At 54.3% G+C, this 21906-nt stretch overlaps 1 protein-coding gene across 1 annotated transcript; it reads right to left on the bottom strand.

Moving 5' to 3' along the window:
• Positions 1-10: 10 nt before the first annotated feature.
• On the bottom strand, positions 11-16015 carry PINK1 (PTEN induced kinase 1). Its single transcript, XM_040988023.1, has 8 exons — positions 15629-16015; positions 9024-9308; positions 7446-7546; positions 4754-4936; positions 4162-4325; positions 3842-3969; positions 3294-3530; positions 11-1586 (listed from the first exon to the last, which is right to left on the bottom strand). The coding sequence occupies exons 1-8, from the start codon at positions 16013-16015 to the stop codon at positions 1314-1316; spliced, it is 1758 nt and encodes a 585-aa protein (XP_040843957.1). The 3' UTR covers positions 11-1313.
• Positions 16016-21906: the final 5891 nt, after the last annotated feature.

Genomic DNA, 21906 nt, shown 5'->3' with positions numbered 1-21906 from the left:
CTGCCGGGGACTGAGTCAGAAGTTGCAGGTTCTTTCATGGCTGCTAAGACAGCTGTGTTCCCTAACCCAGAGGGACTGCCCTCACCGCTCAGGAGATGCCAGGCACAGGCCGGATGACGGCCGCTGGCATGGTTGAGCTTGACCTTCACGTCCACCTGGCTCAGGTGTTAACCTGAGTCCTGAGAAGCACATAAACTGAAACCTTCCCCTCCAAACCTTCTCGTATTTCAGGTCTAAGGATGAAAGTCAGTGTTCAGTTCCAGGCACATTGACATTCTGCGGTTGTAATTTGCATTTAATTTTTCACAATTCCTGCAGGAAATGTTAATCAGAAGGGCAATCAGCATGTTGATAATACCACAGCAGTAGCTTTCAGGTGCTCACTCGCTGGCTGGATCAGTTCTGTGGTGAGGTGCTCTTGGACTCTCCCGGGCCGTAGAGAAGCATGGCTGCGCGCAGTCCCCCGCCCTGCAGACCCCGCAGGCCTCCTGTGGCGCTTCTCCAGCTGACACCTGAATAGAGACTTGTGCAAGCGCTCCCCTCTGCCCCGGTGGCCTGTGACGATGGCGCCACGGCCCAATGCCTGCTCCCCTGGGCCAGTGTCAGCCAGGATCCCTCCTGGCAGGGCATGCAGGCTAAGCCCTCAGCCCTGCCACACCTGGCAGCTTGGCCGGCAGGGTCTGCAGGCCTAGTGACAGCGCGCTTCAGGTGGGGCCTGGGTTGGTGGCCTCACCCGGGTCGCTGCCTGGTGCAGCGGCACGTCCCTTTGGGTTTAGTCCGGGGATACTCAGATCAGCAGCATTACCGCTGACAGGGACCTGGTGCCGAGCTGCCATTCAGGCCGTGTGTTTTACTGTGGCCTTTGGGCTGACTGTATATGACCCGCGAGCTCAAGATTATTTACTTTTTCAGACGCTTAAAAAGATGGACAGTGACACATAAAGCCAGATCTCTGTGCTCACAAAGCTTTGTCAGAACACAGGCCTAGCTGTTCATCTGTTCGGGCTGCTTCAGTGCTACAAGGATGCAGTAGCTGCAACATCACGGTGAACTCGCTTTCACGGTGAACACAGCTGATGGAGAGCAGTGTCGTCATGGTACCAGAACAGGCCTGCATGGCTTACCTTTCCAATCACATGAACTTAACCCCTGCCCTGCCCTGCCCCTAGCCCTGGGCCTCCCTTTCGGCTGCCCAGCCCCCAGCCATCCTGTCTCCGACTCCTGTCTCTGTCTCCTGCCTGCTCACACGGCCCACCCTCAGCATGCACAGACCATCACACACAGGTGCTGCCCACTGCTTTAGTCGTTCCCAGTTATGTGCAGAGCTGCCCCGGGGCTGCCCGCCATGCACGCAGCAGCAGGGCTGCCTGGCACAGCGCGTCACACTCCAGGTTGGCCAGAAACAGCATCTTCATCTTTGTCTCCACGCAGCTCCTCTCTGCAAGCCTGTTGGTCAGCAGGGCGACGGCTGACTGCTGGAGGAGCCAGCCCACCATCTTGTCCAGCTCCAGGTTCTTCAGGGCTAGAAGATGCTCCCCCCAGAGGCTTAAATGCAGCACATTTGCAGCAACTCGGGCAGATGGCCTCTACAAGGGAAGTGGGAGAAGGGAAGCTGAGGCTCCGAACATCTAGGCCAGCCAGGAGCCCGGCACTTGATTCAGGCCTCCCACGTGGGTAGCAAGTAGTTGGGCCACCTTCTCCTGCTGTCCCAGGCATGTGGCAGTGATCTGGGTTAGAGGTGGAGCAGCTGGGACTCTATCTCCTATAGGATGCTAGTGTCATGGGCAAAGGCTTAACCTGCTGCGTCGCTTTGCTGGTCCCCTGATTTTTTTTTTTAAGATTTATTTTTATTGGAAAGTCAGACACCGAGAGGTAAAGAGACAAAGAGAAAAGATCTTTGTCCAATGATTCACTCACCAAGTGGCCAAAATGGCCAGAGCCAAGCCAATGTGAAGCCAGGAGCTAGGAGTCGGCAGCCTCCTCCAGACTTCCACGTGGGTGCAGGGTCTCAAGGCTCCAGGCTACCTTCAATCACTTTCCCAGGCCACAAGCAGGAAGCACGATGGGAAGTAGGGCTGCCAAGACACAAGCCGGCGCCAATATGGGATCCTGGTGCATACAAGGTGAGGACTCCAGCCACTAGGCTACCATGCCAGGCCCTCCAAATCTTTTTAAAAGTAATTCTGAAGGGAGCCTGGTACAATGGCTCAGCAGCTAAATCTTCACCAGGATCCCATATGGGCGCTGGCTCATGTCCTGGCTACCCCACTTCCCATCCAGCTCCCTGCTTGTGGCCTGGGAAAGCAGTTGAGGACAGCCTAAAGCCTTGGGATCCTGCACCCATGTGGAAAACCGGGAAGAAGCTCCAGCTGTTGTAGTCACTTGGGGAGTGAATCATTGGATGGAAGATCTTCCTCTCTGTCTCTCTTCTTCTCTGTATATCTGCCTTTCCAATAAAAATAAATATTTCAAAAAGAAAAAAAGACTCCACGGGCCCGGCGGCGTGGCCTAGTGGTTAAAGTCCTCTCCTTGAACACGCCCGGGATCCCATATGGGCGCCAGTTCTAATCCCAGCAGCTCCACTTCCCATCCAGCTCCCTGCTTGTGGCCCGGGAAAGCAGTCGAGGACGGCCCAAAGCCTTGGGACCCTGCACCCGTGTGGGAGACCCAGAAGTTGTTCCTGGCTCCTGGCTTCGGATCAGCATAGCATCGGCCGTTGCGCTCACTTGGGGAGTGAATCATCAGATGGGAGATCTTCCTCTCTGTCTCTCCTCTCTGTGTATCTGCCTTTCCAATAAATAAGTAAATCTTAAAAAAAAAAAAAAAAATTCTTAACAAATGTGTAGGATCCTGGGCCGAAGCCAAGCTCTGTCATATGCGATGTGGTGGCCCAACCTGCCCCACCTCCACCCCGCCCTGAGCAGCTTTTCAGCAACTAAAAAAGCCAAGAAAGGTTGGACTGTTAGAATTCTAGAATTCTTGCAAGAAGAATCCACCATGGGGGGGGGAGGGCGGGTTATGGGGTGGGGAGGGAAGAATCCCAGTGCCTATAAAACTGTGTCACATAATGCAATGTAATCAATAAAAAAAAAATTCTAAAAACAAATTCTAGAATTCTGATGTTTGGTGACTTGTTCCCCCACTACTACTTATGCCAAAATCTACTTCGTGTTCTGTGCAGCTGGCCTTTGCCTGTGGCCTATGGAGCCTCTGAGTGTCCCCAGGGTGCTGGTCCCAACCTGTCCTTCACTTGGGAATACGCCGGGGCTTCCACCCAGCCAGGGCCCCCTCACCTTGCGGGGCTCTCGCTGGAGCAGGGACCTCAAGAGCTGTCTGGCATCCGGAGGCACTGACCGAGGGAGAGCAGGCAGCTGCGTCTCCAGGTAACTGCGGCTCTCGAGGCGGGCCCTGCCCTGGCCGTAAAAGGGATTGGCAAGCCCGAAGATTTCATAGGCAATCGCTCCCACGGCCCAGGCGTCGGCCTTGCTGTAGTCAATCACTGTCCTGGGGCCCGGATGGGCCATGGACACCTGGTCAGAAAGTAGACGTGGAGACGTCAGGCTGCGGGCAGGCCTACCTGCTCTGCTCCTGGGTGTCCCTCAGCCTGCGGGCTGATCTGACCTCTGCTCCGAGGAGCCCAGGACTTGGGGAGCACTGGCTTGGGGACCAAGCTCATGTCTCCTGGGAGCTTTATGGGGCTCATGTTACAGCACAGGGAATACACTTGTGCCACATCATACATCACAGGTCAGAAGACACGAAGTGCAGGAAACACACCGAGGGACCATGTCTTGCCCTGCCATGTGGTAGAAACGCAGCACAGAGCGACAGCAGGACTCACCTCCGGGGCCATCAGGCAGCCGTTGCCGCCCCGATCCACGTACCAGCTGGGGAAAGGCAGTCGCAGGCCAATGCGTTCATCAGCCAGGCAGCAGCCAAAGTCGGTGATCACCAGCCAGGGACAGCCATCTGCGGAGAAACAGGCCGAGGCCAGTGGCTCAGCGTCTTGCCCTACGGCCCCCCGAGAGGCCCTCCTAGGGCCCTACAAAGCCACCAGCAAGACATGAATAAGAGGGCCTCACGAGGCCCAGTGACAAGTATGGGGGATGCCCGTGGCTTCTAGCGTAGCCAGGGAACCCTGAGGACACAGAGGGCACCCACCTGCGTCCAGCTCCACAAGAATGTTGTCCGACTTCAGGTCTCTGTGCGCGATGCCCTGCTGCACCAGGTGAGCCACGCCCTCCAGCAACTGCAGGGTCATCACCATGGCCAGGCGGGGGCTGGGGGTATTCTCGCGCAGGTACTGACGCAGGGTGCAGGGGTAGCTGGCGGGAGGGCACAGAACCTCTGGTTCCCACACTGTCACTGTTGGACCATGCCTTCCTCTCCCCACTACGAAACTTCTGATCTCATTTCCCCGTGCAATCCTTTCTGTCCCTCACCCCACGTGACACGCTAACACACCCCACAGCCACACTGGGCAGATGGAGGTGAGGCAGGGCAGCTGCCTTTAGGTAAAAGCAGAGGCCAGCCCCGGATCAGAGGCGCTCATCACTGGGCGGGGCACTGGGTGAGAACAAGGTTCCAGAAGAAGAGGGGTTTCTTTCACAATCAGCATCCTGAAGGGAACCCACCCTCGGGGCAGCACAGACCCTTAGCACAGCCGGTCAGGTCCGGGGGAGGCCTGGGTTGAGGGCACTCCCGAGTGCGGGGAGGCCAAGCAAGCCCAGGGCCTGCTGTGCCCACCACTCACTTTTTCATCACGAGGAACAGCGTGTGGCCATGGCCCAGGCCCTGAGGGTGGAGGCGAGGGGGCAGCACATCGGGGTAGTCCACCAGGGCCCCTGGCAGCAGCGGCACAGACGAGGTGAAGGCGCGGAAAACGCGGATGATGTTGGGATGAGGGGCCAGCTGCTTGGGGCTCCCCTTGGTCTTTCTGTCAGTCAAATGGAACAAATGTATGGGGCTAAGTCACAATGAGTACTGGCCGACAGCTGTCTGCTGAATATTTCGGTAGATTTCTTGTGTACCATGATGGTGGGAGCACAGGTGATAACTGCCCTTGACCGTCACACAGCCCTGTCCTACCTGTCTCTCTATCCCCTGGTCAGAACACAGGGAATAGGGAAGCACAGTCAGAGTCTGTCGGCCTGGCAGTGAACCCCAGGCTCACCCCTAGGCAGTCTCGGGCCAAGTGCCTCATCTTCTCAGGGCTCAAGGTCAGCCGCAAAGTGGTGAGTCACACTGGGCCTAGGAGGTACAGACAAGGAGCTGGCTGTGGAGTCACAACCTATTCACAGGGATCTCCCGGGAAGGGGTCCTCCCAGCGCAGGGCCATGGCTGTGCGGGACAGGGCTGTGCGATGGTCAAGGGCAGCTCAGGTCTCAGCATCGCCTTTTTGTGAAGAATGATGGGAATAGACACATCAGGAGCAGGGACATCACCTGCCCGCCCTGCCACACCTGCCCCAGGAAGCCCTGCCCACATGCTGGCTAGTGTGGCCCTGCCTGCTAGCCCCAAGGGCAATGAGCCTACAATAACAGCAGAGACCTAGCGAAGGGTGCGTGAACCAAGAGCCCGGCCAGGCCGTGACAGAGCCAAGTGGAAAGGAAACCACAGCCTTTACCAGGGCACAGGAAGGCAGAGGGGAGTAAACCAACGTCGGCAGACAGAAGAGCCACCAGGAAAAGAAACAAGGATGCTAATGGTACAAAGGGGAGAATGGAGCAGAGCCGAGACCAGCTGGACACCTGCCCTGCCCGGGGCGTGTGGCCCTGGGGCTGGTGGCCCAGAGCTGCAGGGTCAGGAGCTGGGCAGCGCAGTGTGGAGGCAGCACAGCAGGGTGCAGCAGGAAAGGAGAAGTGAAGGTGGCACCAGCAGTTAGCCAGTGCCACCTGCACAGCTGTCCGTCACTCCGCAGACATGGAACAAGTGGTCGGGTGTATGTAAGCCAAGCAGAGCCCCTCGGCACAGCAGCACAGCTGCCAATCAAGAGTCCGCATGTCAGACTAGACGCTGAGAGGCTGGTGTTACGGCGGCTAAGGCTGCCACCTGTGGCACTGGCCAACAGCATGGGCACCAGTTCCTGTTCTGATTGCTCCACATCTGATTCAGCTCCCTGCCCAAGGCTCAGGAAAGCAGCAGCAGATGGCCTGTAACTCTGTAACTCTGATTTTCAAAAAATAAGCAAACTGGGTGCAGTGGCTCAACAGGCTAATCCTCTACCTGCCAATGCTGGCTTCCCACAGGGCACTGGTTCTAGTCTATTCTACTTCTGATCCAGGTCCCTGTTTATGGACTGGGAAAAACAGCAGAGGATGGCCCAAGTTTTTGGGCCCCTGCACCCATGTGGGCGAACTGGAGGCAACTCCTGGCTGTCAGCTCAGCTCTGGCTGTTGCAACCATCTGGGGAGTGAACCAGCAGATGGAAGATCTTTTTCTTTGTAAATCTGTCTTTCCAATAAAAATAAATAAATCTTAGGTTAATTAATCTTTAAAAGAAAATGCAAAGGGAGCCTAGGGGGTAGGGCTGGGGTGCCCGATAGCACATGAAGTCCGATTCAGCCTCAGAGCAGCTGACTTCCCAGCATCCACTATTCTGCTCAGAGGGGGCGGGGGAGGGGTGTATCAGCTGGGACCCAGTGCCTGGAACCTTCCACGCCATGGTGGGGCTTTCCGTGCTTATTCCCTTCAGTTCCTGACTTACTCCATCTGACAGGACGCTGAGGCAGTCCGCCCGTCAGTGCCCAGCAAGCCACTGAGTGAGAGCAGGCATCCTGGCACCAGCCGGAGACACAGAGCTGTTTTGGCCTGTCCCACAGGCCACTGTCCTCGGGCCACCATCCGCTCCCTCCCTCCTCCACCGAGAACAGCTCTGTCTAGACCTCCGGAAATGCTGCTGGTCCTCCAAAAGCAACTGGGCGGCACCTCTGAGTGGCCCGGGCCCCTGCAGTGGGCACACAGGCCTCTCCCGGGCTGCCCAGGGCATCTGAGCAGACACATCCCAGCACTGCCCACACCATGCTCTGTTCTGTGCTTGCTGGGCACTGCCCACATGGAGGACTCTTGAAGAACACAGCAGTCACCATCCCCTGCGCCACCAGGGAAGGCAGCAGCCCCTGGAGATGGCACGGCTGTCGCTGCTAGGTGGCGCCGCATCTGCACACCACTAAGGAAGACTCCTGGAACTCGGCAATTTCCCCTATTCTCGGAACCGGCGTTTTGGGGTGGCCTCTTCGATGTGAATTTGCCATTTGCTTCACCAGCTGGGGCCAGAAGATCTGTAGCTGCTCCCAAGCTAAACTCTCCCCCTCCTGAAGATCCACATTATTCAGTCAACATCCATGCGCTGCATGTCCCACCAGGCATGGTGCTGGGTGTGCTGCGGACACAGGCGACGATTCTGCTCTCCGACAACAGTCAGCCTGGTGGGCCGGGACACTTACCTATGAACAACGGCTCCGTACTCCCCGGCCAGGGCCACACGGCTGGCTGGAACGAGCTCCTGGCTCATAGTCCTGAAGATGGCCTCGCTGGAAGAGCCCGCCTACAACACAAGCAGAGAGGACCAGGGTGTCGCAGAAGAGACACTTTCAAGCTCAGGTGACCTATAGGAGGTGGGAAGGCCAGCTTGGCTACTGCTGGAAGCCCCAGGGACGCTGCCCACACTTCCAGCCCTTAGGTGACCAGACAGGGGAGGGTAGGATGTGAAGCTGCAGGACTAAGTTCCTATCGCCACGCCACCTAGTGGAGACTCTGCCGTATAGTAACCTGTATCTGTTACAAGAGCAAGCGCCAGGAAGCTGCTCCCAGCCTGCCAGTGGGAAGCCATGTTGGAGAAGGGGCCATGCTCCCTGCCTGGGCCTGTCAGTATGTGCTGATGGGCTGATCTCAACAGCCCCTCTGAAATGCCACACTGTGGCCTGCAAATACGTACAACCACCACTAGTTTTAAAACTTTTGTAAAAAACTGAGACGCAGAGAGTTATAGAGAAGGGGGAGACAGAAAGAAGAGCTACATCTGCTGGTTCATTCCCCATGATGGCCAGGGCTGGACCAGGCCAAAGCCAAGGATATGGAACCCCACCCAGGTCTCCACCTGCTGCTGCTTTCCTAGGCACATTAGTGGAAGGCTGATCCGAGGTGAAGCAGCCGCGACTGGAACTGACACTGGCACTCAGATGGGATGCTGGTCTTGTAGGTAGCAGCTAAACCACTGTGCCACAACCCTGTGTCCCAACTTGAAACCTTCTGTAACAGATGGGCTGGGCTAGGGTCACTCCTCCTGCCGGACGCCTGCGGTCACTGCCAGACGGGTACTGGGACCCCTTTGCTAGGCTCCCCCAGCTCCCCTCTGGCTGAGGGTGCTGAGCTACAGAACAGCCTTTGTTGATTCCCCAAAGCAACAAAACCCAAAGGGAGCAGGAGCAGGTGGTCTCCTTCATTTCTTTATCAACAGCTCTCAGGACCGAGGAGGCCCACGGGGACCACCAGTCGGCCAGCAGCCGGGACTGAAGCCCCACCCCAACCAGGGTGATGTCCCCGCCTGGTGGCTCTGCCACAGGTAAAGGGGTTGGCAACTTCTCAGCTATTAACCCAGCTAGGTGTGCAATCATCTGTGGCCTTAAGGCTGGGGAGTACTCTGCCACTTCCCAAAGCACTGGTCCTTCTGAGAGCTGCCCTCCAGCGAGAGGTGGGGGTGTGAGGGGCAGGAAAAGAGGAGGAGCCTACCTCCTCTCTAGCAGGATGGGCACAGGAGGGAGGGGATGGCAGGAGTGTTGGGCTGCAAGGGACTCATGCTCGCTGCTCAGGGTGGCCCCAGACCCCCACACTGGCATCTCCTAGGAGCAGTTTCAAGGCTGAGCTGCCGATCCCCAGGTGATCGTGGCCGTGTCACAGCCAGCAGGCAAGGAAGGCGTGCTCCACAGGCACTGGTCCCGTGAGGTCTGTGTGGTTTGCTAACAACCTCCTGGATGCCCTCCCCGGGGCCCTCTCGGCTCAGCACTTGGGGCAATGGTGCTTACCGAGATGTTCCACATCATCTTGATGGCCAAGGGAAAGTGGGGGGCCCCTGGGCCGGACATCTCGGTCGTTCCTGCCGTAGTGAGCTCTGTGCCTCTCCCGGGAAGCCTGGTGCCTTCTGCCTCCTCCAGGTTCACACGCAACGCAGCCACGGTGGCTTCGTACACAGCGGCACTGCAGCCCTTGCCAATGGACTGCCCGATCAGGTACTCCTCCAGCCGGAAGCCCTGCCAGCGCCTGCCATCCAGGGGGTCAGCTCCCAGCTTACTTTTCTGGGTGAAAATGGCCTGCGAGGAAAGAGTGCACCATGTGACAGCAGTCAGGGAGGCCCCAGGGAAGGGAAGGAGGAGGGGGAGGAGGCAGTGTCAGACACAGACCATCATAGCAAGCTGTGGATCAAGGGCAAGGTCAGGACTAGTGAGTCCCTCGGGGCACACAGTGCTCTGCCTCCCTCCGCCTCCCGTGGTCCAGGCTGCCAGGAACGAGTGCTCAGTAGAAACCACGGGGAGCTCACTCCATCCTGCCTGCCTGTTCCTGCTTCTTGGGCGTCTCGTGGGCCACTGTGTTCAGAAGGGAGACAGGAGGACAGGGCACTGACAGGGACAGGCAGTGAGATGGCTGCCACACAGTGCGGCGCTGGGAGGGACAGCACACCTGCTGGCTCTCACAGCGGCAGGTAGCAGTGCTGCCATTTCTTGGCTCACCCAGGCTCTAATTTTTCCTTTGCTTTTAAAAGATTTATTTCACTTAGGGCCTGGTGCGATAGCATAGTAGTTAAAGTCCTTGCCTTGAACGCGCCAGGATCCCATATAGGTTCTGCTTCTAAACCCAGCGGCCCCACTTCCCATCCACTTCCCTGCCTGTGGCCTGGGAAAGCAGTCGAGGATGGCCCAAAGCCATGAGACCCTGCACCTGCATGGGAGACCTGGAAGAGCTCCTGGCTCCTGGCTTCGGATCAGCACAGCACTGGTCATTGCGGTCACTTGGGGAATAAACCAGTGGATGGAAGCTCTTCCTCTTGTCTCTCCTCCTCTCTGTATATCTGCCTTTCCAATAAAAAATAAATAAATCTCTTAAAAAAAGAGAGAGATTTGTTTTATTTGAAAGGTAGTTACAAAGAAAGGGAGAGACAGAGAAAGGTCTTCCATCTGCTGGTTCACTTCTCAAATGACTGCAACGACCAGGGCTGAGCTAGACAGCAGCTAGGAACTTCTTCCGGGTCTCCCATGTGAGTGGAGGGGTCTAGGCACTGGGGCCAGCCTCCGCCACTTTCCCCCCGCCATCAGCAAACAGCTGCATCAGTAGAGGAGCAGCCAGGACCGACTAAGTACCCACATGGGATTTCAACATTACAACTGGCAACTTAACCCACTGTGCTTCAACACCGGCCTGATACACTGCCTTGGACCACAAGGCATGGACCACATTCTATCTGTCCATTTATCTGGACACTTGGATTGCCTCTGCCTTTTGGTTGTATCAATAATGCTGCTGTGAACAAGGATGTCCGAGCATGTGTTCCTGGTCCAGCTTCCAACTCTTTCTGCTACACCGAAGTGCGGTTGTGGGAGGCTGGCACAATGGCTCAACTGGCTAATCCTCTGTCTGCAAGAACCAGCATCCCATATGGGTTATGGGTGCCAGTTCCTGTCCCGGCTGCTCTGCCTCCCATCCTGCTCCCTGCTTGTGGCCTGGGAACATAGTAGAGGACGGCCCAAAGCCTTGGGACCCTGTACCTGCGTGGGAGACGCAGAGGAAGCTCCTGGCTTCAAATCAGCTCAGCAATGGCTGTGGCAGCCATTTGGGGGAGTGAACCAGCAAATGGAAGATCGTTGTCTCTCCTCTGTAAATCTGCCTTTCCAATAAAAATAACAGCAGTGCAGTGTGGGGTTCCCTGGTAAGTCTGTTTTGGATTTTTTGAGGAGCCACCAGCTTTCCACATTGGCTGACTGTGTGTGTCTCGGTAGGAACCTCCTCCAGGTGAACCTCCGAGACTGCAGCTGCTGGCTTGCACGGTCAATCCGTGCTGCCTGGAAGATAAACTGCCGGCCTGGCCGCCATCACGTGCTCTCAGCAGCAGCTGGGGTGCAGCCACGTGACATCAGTAGTTCTGGCCGTGTGAGCAATGTGATGCACCCTGCCTTCGCGTGTGCCTCCCGTACCCCTGCACACGCTGACTCGCTGTCAACTCTCCCCAACAGAATCTGCACTTGGGCCCTCTGCCTCCTGTCCGTCTGGGTTGTTTGTCACTCATTGCCACTTAAAGGCAGCAGCCGCTGTTCTACCCCAGTTGGACACCACATGGAATCACAGTACTATAATGGCAATTTGGAAACAAAAGCAATTTTAAAGGGCTCCTTCTAGGTCTCTCTTGGGTACACAGCCCAAGCGCATGGGCCACCCTCTGCTGCTTTCCCCAGCGTATTAGAAGGAGCCATTCTTAAGCTCTGTCAGCCTTGTGCAGGTGAGATGTTCCTCGCAGGCTCCTCTGCGGCCCTGCTCGCAGAACGGGGCTGTGTGCTGCAGCTCCCGTTGCTGCTGGGCCGCCCTTGGCTGTTGTGTCTCTTCCACTCTCATGGTCTTTCTAACTGGCAAGGTCTGGGCAAGGAAAGTGTGATCTACAGGCCTCCTCACTGGACAGGAGATGGTTAAAAAGTAGACTCACCTCCCCCACCCCGAGCCAGGCAAGGTGCAGATAATGGCTCCACCACCCATGAGCTGGGTGACTCCAGTTGCCGCTCCGGTAATAAAGACATAAGCATGCTACATGGCACCCTCATAGGGTGCTGGGAAATGAATCAAAAATGGGGCAGCCAGAAAGGATGGCACACACACAAAAAAACACCACTAACACTTGCTGGCGAGGATGTGGGGAAAAGGGAACCCTACTCCACTGTTGGTGGGACTGCAAACTTGTACAGCCTCTATGGAAATCAGTATGGAGGATACTGAACAATTGAAAATCAGCATACCATACGACCCAGCAATAGCGCTCCTAGGAATATATCCAAAACACCTGTTTTATGAGAAACCAACATGCACCCCTATGTTTATAGCAGCACAATCAATAATTGTGAAAACCTGGAAGCAACCGAAATGCCCATCAACAGAGGACTGGATAAGAAAGCTATGGTTCATATACTCCATGGAATACTACTCAGCTATCAAAAAAAAAAAATGAAATGCAGTTCTTTGTGGCCAAATGGGCCCAACTGGAATCCATTATGCTAAGAGAAATGAACCAATCCCAAAAGATTAAATACCACATGTTTGCCTTAATCTGAGACGAAAAGTTGTTAATCTGGAAAATAATACCAATACATTGTAACATTATTGCAACCTCTGACAACATGTATCCAATGCAATAAGACAATGCATTGTAACCTATAATACAACAATCGATGTGAGTCAGAATGCTTATGATCTACATCAAAGAACTGTAAAACCTAAAACACTCTTAATATCCCATGTTACTCCATAATGGGGAGGGAATGCAGAGAAATCTTCCATCTCCCTAAAAAGTGAGGGGAAGACGTGAAATATAGCCTATCAGGATCAAATCTGATAACCCATAGACAAGAGACTCGAGTTGGCACTAGACAATAGTAAAGCTACACAGGCATAAGGGGGAATTGGGAGCGACCCTGAAAGCCTCTTAACAGGAGGACATGCGTATGGAGCAGGGGGTCAGGAGGAGGCTCACATCCCAACCCTGAAGACTCCCAGATCCTCACCAAGGACCATCAACACGGACACCAAGGACTACATCCCAACCACAGGGAATAGAAGTGCCTTTGGAGGCCGAGAACTCTGAGGTCACCCACCCCCATCTGGAGCCTCCACAGGGGATGGAAGAAGTCCAAACTCTGCAGTGCACAAACCAGCGCCATCGGAACGACGGCCAGGAGCCCTGAGCGATCTGCAGAAACAGAAGAATAATAAACTTCCTTCAGGACTAGGGAGGCGAGCTCTCTCTGGTCCTAGCCTGGGTGCCTACCCTCTTTCGCGGTGACCATTAGGATTGTTCCAGTAACCCCTCAAAACAAACAAACAGGGCCCGGTGGCATGGCCTAGCAGCTAAGTCCTCACCTTGAACGCGCCGGGATCCCATATGGGCACCGATTCTAATCCCAGCAGCTCCACTTCCCATCCAGCTCCCTGCTTGTGGCCTGGGAAAGCAGTCAAGGATGGCCCAAAGCCTTGGGGACCCTGCACCTACGCGGAATACCTGGAAGAAGTTCCTGGCTCCTGGCTTCGGATCAGCATAGCATTGGCCGTTGCGCTCACTTGGGGAGTGAATCATTGGATGAAGATCTTCCTCTCTGTCTCTCCTCCTCTCTGTATATCTGACTTTCCAATAAAAATGAAATAAATATTTAAAAACAAACAAACAAATATACAAACAGACAAAAAATCTAGAATGGACAGACAACAACATGGAAAGCTTAGAATCAGACAGGAAACGACCAGCGTGGACCCATACATGCCTCATTAGATGGGACACAAAGATTAGTTATGCCTCACCGGGGTATGGGGGATTTCTCTGCACACCCATCCTAAAAAAAATGTACTGTACCTTAACTGATAACTGTATGGAATCAGGGTGAATATAAACCAAACTTGAAATGTCTATGAAGAAGTCACAGGATGTAGTTAAGCAACCGCATTTTCCTATCAACATACTATTAATCAATACCATGTCAATTAATACCATAAGGTTGTAAATGGCTGTTGATGTGAGGTAGGGGCCTTTAATTGATTGGGATGATACTTTGCTGGCTTTACCTTCAGACCAGAGATGGTCTCACCAAGAAATCGTTGAACCCACTAGGATAATAAGACATTGGACTTTATGCTTGGTAAATACTTTCAATGAAAGAACCTCAACTGAATTTGAACTGTGGTAACACAGCAAGGTGGAGAAATCCACCATGGGGAGAGGGTTAGGGGAGGGTTGGGGGGAATCCTAGTGCCCATAACACTGTGTCACATAATGCAATGCAATCAATAAAAAAAAGGGGGGGCAGCCAGGGCTCAAACTCCAGGATGAGGGCATGCCAAGTACCACCTTCACTGCTGTGCAAGTTCACATTCCAGGTAACTCAATCTTTTTAAAAATTCTAAAATGCATTTTTCCCACCCGATGGGCAAAATGACAGAGAGCTCTCTTCCTCCATCCACTGGCTGCTCCCTGAATGCCCACACCCAGTGGAGATGGGCTAAGCAGAAGCCAAGAGACTGAAATTCTACCCAGGACAGGGGCCCAGTAACCTGAGCCATCCTATGCTACCTCCCAGCAGGCCTGGATAGGAAGCTGGATCCAAAATGTGGAAGCTGGAACTCAAACTGACACTCCAAACTGGATGTGGACATTGCAAATGATGCCCGCCCCATCTGAGGCTCCTGTTCAAAAGAAAGCAAACACCTGTATTTTGTAATATGAATTAACTGGCACCTAGGTAAGCACTGGAAAGCCCAGCAGAGTGTGTGAATGTCAGCCTAGGAGGGCCATTCCCTCAGAACACAAAGCCTCTTTCAGTTCAAGCAAGATTTCTCACCAGTGGCTTCTGCCAGCTTGTGGAGAAGGCAAAGACAGGAGCTGGGGACAGGATGTCACCTGTCACCCCAAACTACTGAGGACACAAAGACGACAAGCTGTGGCACTGAGGGACAGGAACTGGGTTGGAAAGCAGGAGACATGAAAGCTACTGGCCGGTCCTCTGGCTGCTGTGCCCTGGGGTCAGTCACGCCGTCTGGTACCGCTACACCTCTCCAACACTAACACAGCGCTTGGTTCCAAGCCCCACAAGAAAGAGGGATTCGGCCAGCCCAGAGTGGACTGCAGCATCAGCTCCTTCCAGCCCAGGCCTGCTTCCTTGGCAGATGGACACCTGCCACCTCCAGCGAGCAGAAGCCTTAGGATCAGCTCCTCCCTGGATGCACACAGCCCGTTAGCTGTGCGTGCCAGGGAGCCCTGATCAGCGCAGGCTCCGGCTGAGCAGGACCAGGACTTTCCTTCACTCATCTGCAAGTCCCGGGGGTCCTCTGGTGGGCTTCAGCGGCCAGGTTAACTGACATGCACCTCTGGTGCTTGCCCTCACCATTCTCAGCCACTAAGTGGCCAGTCCCAAGAAGGCCTGGATCCTTGGCCAAGGGAACAGGCTTTGGAGCGGGACCTTGGGGTGGGGCATTCGTCAGCTGTGTCACTTTGCGCAAGTCACTTGGCCTGAGTATTTTCCACAGCACGGGGATGGAATCTACCTCCAGAGATAAGAATGTAATGATGTACTTGTCTTCGGAGTTTAGAAAACGCACACAACTGGAACCACAACTGGGAAGCGCCAATCTTCCAAAACTCGCAGTGCGAGTAAGGAAGTGGAAGGTGCCAGTCCCGTCTCCGACTCCTCCACCGTGCCCTCATCCACCTGGTATCTCACTCACCGCCACGCCTCCATCCCCGGCTCAGGGGTCTGTCCCCGGGACCGCCCCATTTCTAGTGCCACTCCAACCTGTCCCCGCTCCTCGTCCTGCCCCGGCCACACCCCCAGCCCGCCCCCGCCCGGCCCGAGGCCCACCCGAGGTCCACGGGGCCCACAGCTCCGCTCACCTGGATCTCCTGACAGGCCGTGGCCGCTCGCCGGCTCTCCGCCTGTTTCTCCTCAATGAGGCCCAGGCCCAGCCCGAAGGCCAGAAAGACGGCCCGGCCTCCAGGACCCGCGCCGCCCCGGGCCCGCATCATGAACTGCCTCTGCAGCCGCGCCGCCAGTCCCGCCACCGACTGGCGGAAGAAGCGGTAGCGGTCGGGAAGCCTCCACCCGACCCTGCGCGGCTGCAGGCCGGGTGCCGCGGCCCGGCCCGGGCGCTCCAGGCGACCCCAGGCGGTCACCGGGCCGGGCCGCCCCCAGCAGTAGGCCGGGCCAGGCTTGGCCGCGAAGCGCAGGAGCAGCGCGCGGCCCAGCTGCAGGCCCCGGCCCAGCGCCTGCCGCACCGCCATGGCGGCACCCCGGCCCCGTCCCGCCGCCGCCACCAGCGCTCGGGGACACGGGGTCACCCCACAAACAAACAACAAACTTCGGGCGGCGCCTCTACGCAGGCGCGGGCTCGGGCGCCGGGACGCGGGACGGCGCCCGTGACCACGGACGTGCGCGCGCGCGCGCGAGGACTCGTTGCGCGCGCCTGCGCCTCCTGCTGCGTGTTGACATTTTGCACTGTGGACGCAGCGGGAGAGATGGCATCTTGGCAAAATCTAGGAATTGAAAAGAGAATATTTATTATCAGGTGATGTGCCAGACCCTTTCCACCTTTAGGATCACTTGTGTGGATAAGGAAACAAGGCAGCATTCGAGGTCACAGGCGGCTAAGTACCACAGCTGAGGCTCATGTGACCCTGACTGTCCTCTGCAAGGGCCTGGCCTCCCAGCACAGTCGCTGCCTTTCTGAGGACCCTAGGGAAATCCCACAGAAAGGCCGTAGCTTCCCGAGGGTCAGCGGCTTGGTTGGCTTTCACCGTCCTGTCACTGAACCAGCAGTTAAGGCGGGCTGACAAACGAATGCTTTCTTATTTCTTCGATTTTTGAAAAATGTTTACGGGCAAGTCAGATATACAGAGAGGAGGAGAGACAGAGAGGAACGGCTTCCGTCTACTGATTCACTCCTCAAGTGAATGCAACGGTTAGAGCTGTGCTGATCCGAAACAAAAAGTCAGGAGCTTCTTCCAAGTCTCCTACACGGGTGCAGGATCCCAAAGCTTTGGGCCGTCCTCGACTGCTTTCCTAGGCCACAGGCAGGGAGCTGGATGGGAAGTAAAGCAGCCAGGACATGAACCGGTGTCATATGGGGTCCTGGTAAATGCAAGGCAAGGACTTTAGCCACTAGGACACTGCTCTGGACCCAAGCCTTCAGATTTGTTCTCCTAAACTGCAAAGAAATCCACTTCACCTGTGATGGGAAATTCACCTGCTAGAAAAGGACTCTCTGACCTACGTTAATTAGCACTCATTGCAGGCCGGCCCCCTTGGCTTTTGCAGTTGTGGAAAAGCCCAGCCCAGCCTGGAGCTGTATTCCTTAGTAGATGTCTGTGTGGACAAGCCAGGGGATCTCTGGGCATGTATTTGCTTGTTTGACGGGAGCTGCCTGGGCTGGCCAGGGTTGGGCCTTGGTGGAAGCTGGCAGCCAGGAGCTCAGTCCTCATCACCCTGGATGGTCATCACCTGCTACCTCCCAGGGTGTACACCATCAGGAAAGTGGAGTCTGCAGCTGGAGGCCGGCATGGAATCCTGGGATGCAGGCTTTTTAACTGCTCAGCTGAATGACTAACCCCCTCCTGTCCTCTTAGTGGGATCCCAAGAAGGTGAAATTGAGGATGTTGTCTGTGGTTTTCTGCTGTCTGTTTATATTGCAGATTTCAGTTCTGTATAGGAGTTCTGAAACATCATTCCTGGGCAGGCTTTGATCAGGGCTGGGAGTCTTAGAGAGGTGTGGCGGTATCTTGGTCTACGTCCCGGGGTCTTCCTCAGGGCCTGACCTCTGAGTGGACACGGACTTTAGAGTCTCAGTGACATGCATGGCGTCCCCCAGGGGGTTCGATTTAACCTTCCCCTAACAGACAAGGGCGGGGATCTGCTGATGCTGATGTGAAAACGGAGAGAGGTGTGCCAGGGAGGGCTGCTGGCTCTGCACCATGTCCTCTGGCACCGTGTCAGCCATCTCGTGCCAGGGAGGGCTGCTGGCTCTGCACCATGTCCTCTGGCACCGGGTCAGCCATCTCCCCCAGGGCAGCATCTTTGGTCCACATCCATCTCAAAAATGCTGCCTCCACATTGCTGGCAAAGGTGGAAGGCGCTTTTGCTGAAACTGTCGACTGAGCAAAGCTGTTGCCACACTAAAACCCTGCTATATGAGCCCCCCCCAAACTGCAGTTATTTGTTTTTCAAACATTTTTTTTTAAAGATTTATTTTTATTATTTTTTGATTGGAAAGGCGGATATACAGAGAGGAGAGACAGAGAGGAAGATCTTCCGTCCGATGATTCACTCCCCAAGTGAGCGCAACGGCCGATGCTATGCCGATCTGAAGCCAGGAGCCTCTTCTGGGTCTCCCATGCGGGTGCAGGGTCCCAAGGCTTTGGGCCGTCCTCGACTGCTTTCCCGGGCCACAGGCAGGGAGCTGGATGGGAAGTGGGGCTGCCGGGATTAGAACTGGTGCCCATATGGGATCCCGGGCGTGCAAGCCGAGGACCTTAACCACTGTGCCATTGCGCCAGGCCCTTATTTTTATTTTTAATATTGCTTACATAGTTGAGGGGGTACCCACCCAGTTGGGCCTGCACTTAATTTGGTTCTTACAAATGCCAGCAGGTATGGCAGTCTAGCCCAGCTTGGCCCTTCCTTGGGCCCAACTCTCATGCTTACCAGTGGAGAAGATCCTAGCAGGAAAATCCTTGAAGTTTCTCTACCAGGCCTGCTCCCAGCCACAGGTCTTGCATATGCCAATGGATGCTGTGGCCCAGTTTGGCATGGCTTGTTCCCGATCTTGGCATTTGCTGGCAGGTGCTGCAGCTTACCCCAGCCCTGACCCACCTCCTAGCCCTGGCTCTCATGTGAACTAGTGGATGCTGTAACCCAACTTGACCTGGCTCTCACCAGCATGTGATGTGGACATGCTGCCCCCAGATCCGGCTTACACACATGCTGATGTGTGCTGCAGCCCTGCCTGGCCTGGCCTGCTTAGGCTCTCACACTCACCAGCAGAAGGAAGCTACAGCCTAACAAGGGAGTTCCCCCGGTTCCCCTAGTAGGCCCTAGGTCCTGAGTGTGCCAGTGGGTGCTATGGCACAGTCTATGGCATCTTTTATTTATAAAGAACTATTCCGTTAAACGCACAGGAGGAAGATAGATCTCCCATCTGACAGTTCACTCCACAAATGCCTACAACAGCCAGGGTTGAGCCAGTCCAAAACCAGAATCTGGGAACTTATTCCAGGTCTTCCAAGTGGGTGGCAGAAACTTAAGTCCTTGAACCAGCACCTGCTGCCTTTCAAGGTGTGTGTTAGCAGAAATAAAAATCTGGGGCAAAGCTAGGATTTGAAGCTGGGTGTCTTAACCACTGTTGCAAATGTGCCCCCCTCCCGCATTTTTTAAATTAGCGATTCTTTTAATTGAAAGTAGTATGAGGATCTGGTTTAAAAGACACTGACATGAACTGAGCCTCATCAGTTGCTGAAGCCTGTGTAGTGGATGGCACGTTCAGATGCACGTGGGGGACATGACAGTTCCTTGAGGCCTGCAGAGGACATTGAGTACCTTGGATGAAAGAACAAATCGGACAACTCTCCCGACCAAGCTTTGACAGGAAGGATCTGGGTGAGTGGAAACTCTAGGGTGGACTATGTCAGCTAACGGACCTTGGGAAGATTTCTTCAACCTTGAAGCAGGGGCATCAACAACATCTCAGAACCATTGAAACCACTTGAGCAGGTTCCTCGGAACATGCTTGGCACCAAGGACCCTAGGATGACATTAAGAGGCCGACCTCCCTCCCCAGGTGTTGATGTGGTTAGGCTGCTGGGAGTGGTCCTCTCTCCTCTACCCCTACCCCCAGATACAGGAAGAAAAACATTTTTTTGAAAGTAATTGTCTCATCCACTTTCCCCCATGCCTCAGCTCTCCTCACCCTAATCAGTGGTCCATATGGGTATGCATTCCTCTCGACTATGTAAACAACACCAAAAATAAAATTTGTTTAAGGAAATACATTTAAAAATTAAACAGACACTATATGTAGCAGACAAATTCATAATAAAAAGCAGGCACTTCTCTTGGAATTCTCACCAGCCCAGGACAAGGACACAAGTTTTGCCTGTTTTCAGCTGATTTTGCCTTTTCTAACAAGTTTCTTCATGTTTATTCTTTTCCAGCAGGCTGAGCTATTGAAGGTGCAATGCCCACCACATCTGAAACTAATGGTGCCCTTTGGAATAAGGTCAAACGCCTCAACAGGACCGAGTGCACTTGCCACTTCTGACCCTCCAGCATCCCTTGTTGTACTGTTGTCTTCTGTTCTTGTCCTCAGCCACAAGCATTTTCAAGTTTTACCTTTTAAAAATTGGATTGTCCTAGATGCCTGCCTCCTGGAATTGGTGCCCTTGTGGAGGCCCCTTTTCAGCTGTGGGAACCATACTTAAATGGCTTGCTTCTTAGTGACAGACCTTGGCATCAGCAATGGAAAGTCCTGGTCATGGTTAGTTGACAAAAAGATGCTGATTTCTGCCTTACTCATTGCCTTGTGCTCTGCTGGCTTGTCCCACGTGAAGCCAGCTGCCACACTGCCCGCTGTCCCCTGGAGGGACCTCCCTCCCAACCTGAGGTACAGAGCCAAACAGCACAGCCCAGATGACTGGGATGCTGCCAACAAACCTGGGGGTGAGCTTTGAAGGAGGAGCTGGCCCCTGCCAGTCGAGTGTTCAGATGACACAGCAGCTCCTGTGGACGCCTTCGTTACAACCTCATGGAGACCTTGACCCTGATGACCCAGCAGGCCCAGAACCCTGAGCCCTGCAGGATCTGTGAGGTCAGCATTTGCCTGGCTAAGCTGCCAAGTGCCCAGGTCATTTGCTGCCGGAGTCCAGCCCCACCTGAGTTCAGAACTCGAGAAGGGTGCATGGATTAGGTGTAAAGAACAAAGAAATGGACCACTACAATTTCATGATCATAATGGACAAATGCAAGAAAGCTGTCTCCTTTATACAGAAACCCTCATGAGCTCTGGCACAGACTTTTAATGTCATGGTCAAGTGGGTGTATCCAAGAATAATTCTGCACTTTGTTTCACCTAAAAACTCAATAGAAGTTCCTACTATAATTCTTACTCTACAACTCAATCATGAATCAGTTAAGGCAAAAAAATGTATCACAAAGAAAAGGAGAATCTAAAGATCAAGGAAAGAATGAAACCCTAAACATAGATCATTTGATTAACATAAGGTCAATGGGGATGGCCGAGAAAGTATGAATAACAAAAGGCCCTATGCAAGATGTTATTATTGACATAAACTTCCAGGCTCACATTGGTAATACAACACCAATGCCTGAATGGATTAGAATTCTTCCGCAGGGTGGTCCAGTGTCCACGCAAAGAGAGGTGGAGCTGCAGTCAGGCAGCTATAGAGACATCTGCTGGGCCCTGCTGTGCAGCAGGAAGTTCCTTGCAGCCCTGCCTGCAATGGAACAATACTCACACCTTGTGGTCCCCCACATCCACTGCATGGACTCCAGCAACTTGCTACCCAGCAATAAATAATTGATGTAAACATTTTTCCTTTTTTTTTTTCCTGTTCAGTTATCGAATTTTCATTTTTATTTTCATTTTCATTTCCCCTTTACTATGCCCTTCATAAACTGGGTTAACATACTGCATGTTCCTTGCACCCCTGTTTCTGTGCTTGCATAATCAGATACAGGGGTTGTGGGACTCCATAGGCAGTTACATCACACATTCTTCTTCCTTTTTTCCCCAAATCTAATCAAATTTATTTGAAAGACAGATAGAGGGGCCCAGGGAAAGCTCCTTGATACGCATCCCAGATGTGTGCTGGCCTGGAAGAAGTCAGGAACTAGAAACGCCACGCAGGTCCCCCAGGTGGGTGGAAGGGACCCAAACACTCAAACCATCCAGGGAACACATAGCAGGGAGCTGGGACCTGCCGCTCTGCCTGCTCCTGACCAAATCAAACAGACCAGCAGGACAGGCAGTTCTTGTCTGGGTTCACCTCCTGAGCTCCAAGTCCCTTCCCACCTGGTTGCTGGTGGAGTTCCAGCTGCCAGTGGAGTTCAGATCTCCGTTCGCTGAGTGCTGCTGGGTTATCCGTCACTGCAACACCACACCGTC

This window comes from Ochotona curzoniae, unplaced genomic scaffold, assembly GCF_017591425.1.
Source record: "Ochotona curzoniae isolate NIBS_2020 unplaced genomic scaffold, NIBS_Ocur_1.0 contig_4792, whole genome shotgun sequence".
NCBI lineage: Eukaryota > Metazoa > Chordata > Mammalia > Lagomorpha > Ochotonidae > Ochotona > Ochotona curzoniae.
This window is presented reverse-complemented; position numbering and strand designations above follow the sequence as displayed.

Excerpts from the sequence above, each read along its gene's own strand:
- PINK1 (XM_040988023.1), bottom strand. The coding sequence starts at position 16,015 with ATGGCGGTGCGGCAGGCGCTGGGCCGGGGCCTGCAGCTGGGCCGCGCG. Across the intron at positions 7,547-9,023 it reads AGATGATGTGGAACATCTCG|GCGGGCTCTTCCAGCGAGGC; the intron begins GTAAGCACCATT and ends CTTGTGTTGTAG. Across the intron at positions 4,937-7,445 it reads TACGGAGCCGTTGTTCATAG|AAAGACCAAGGGGAGCCCCA; the intron begins GTAAGTGTCCCG and ends TTTGACTGACAG.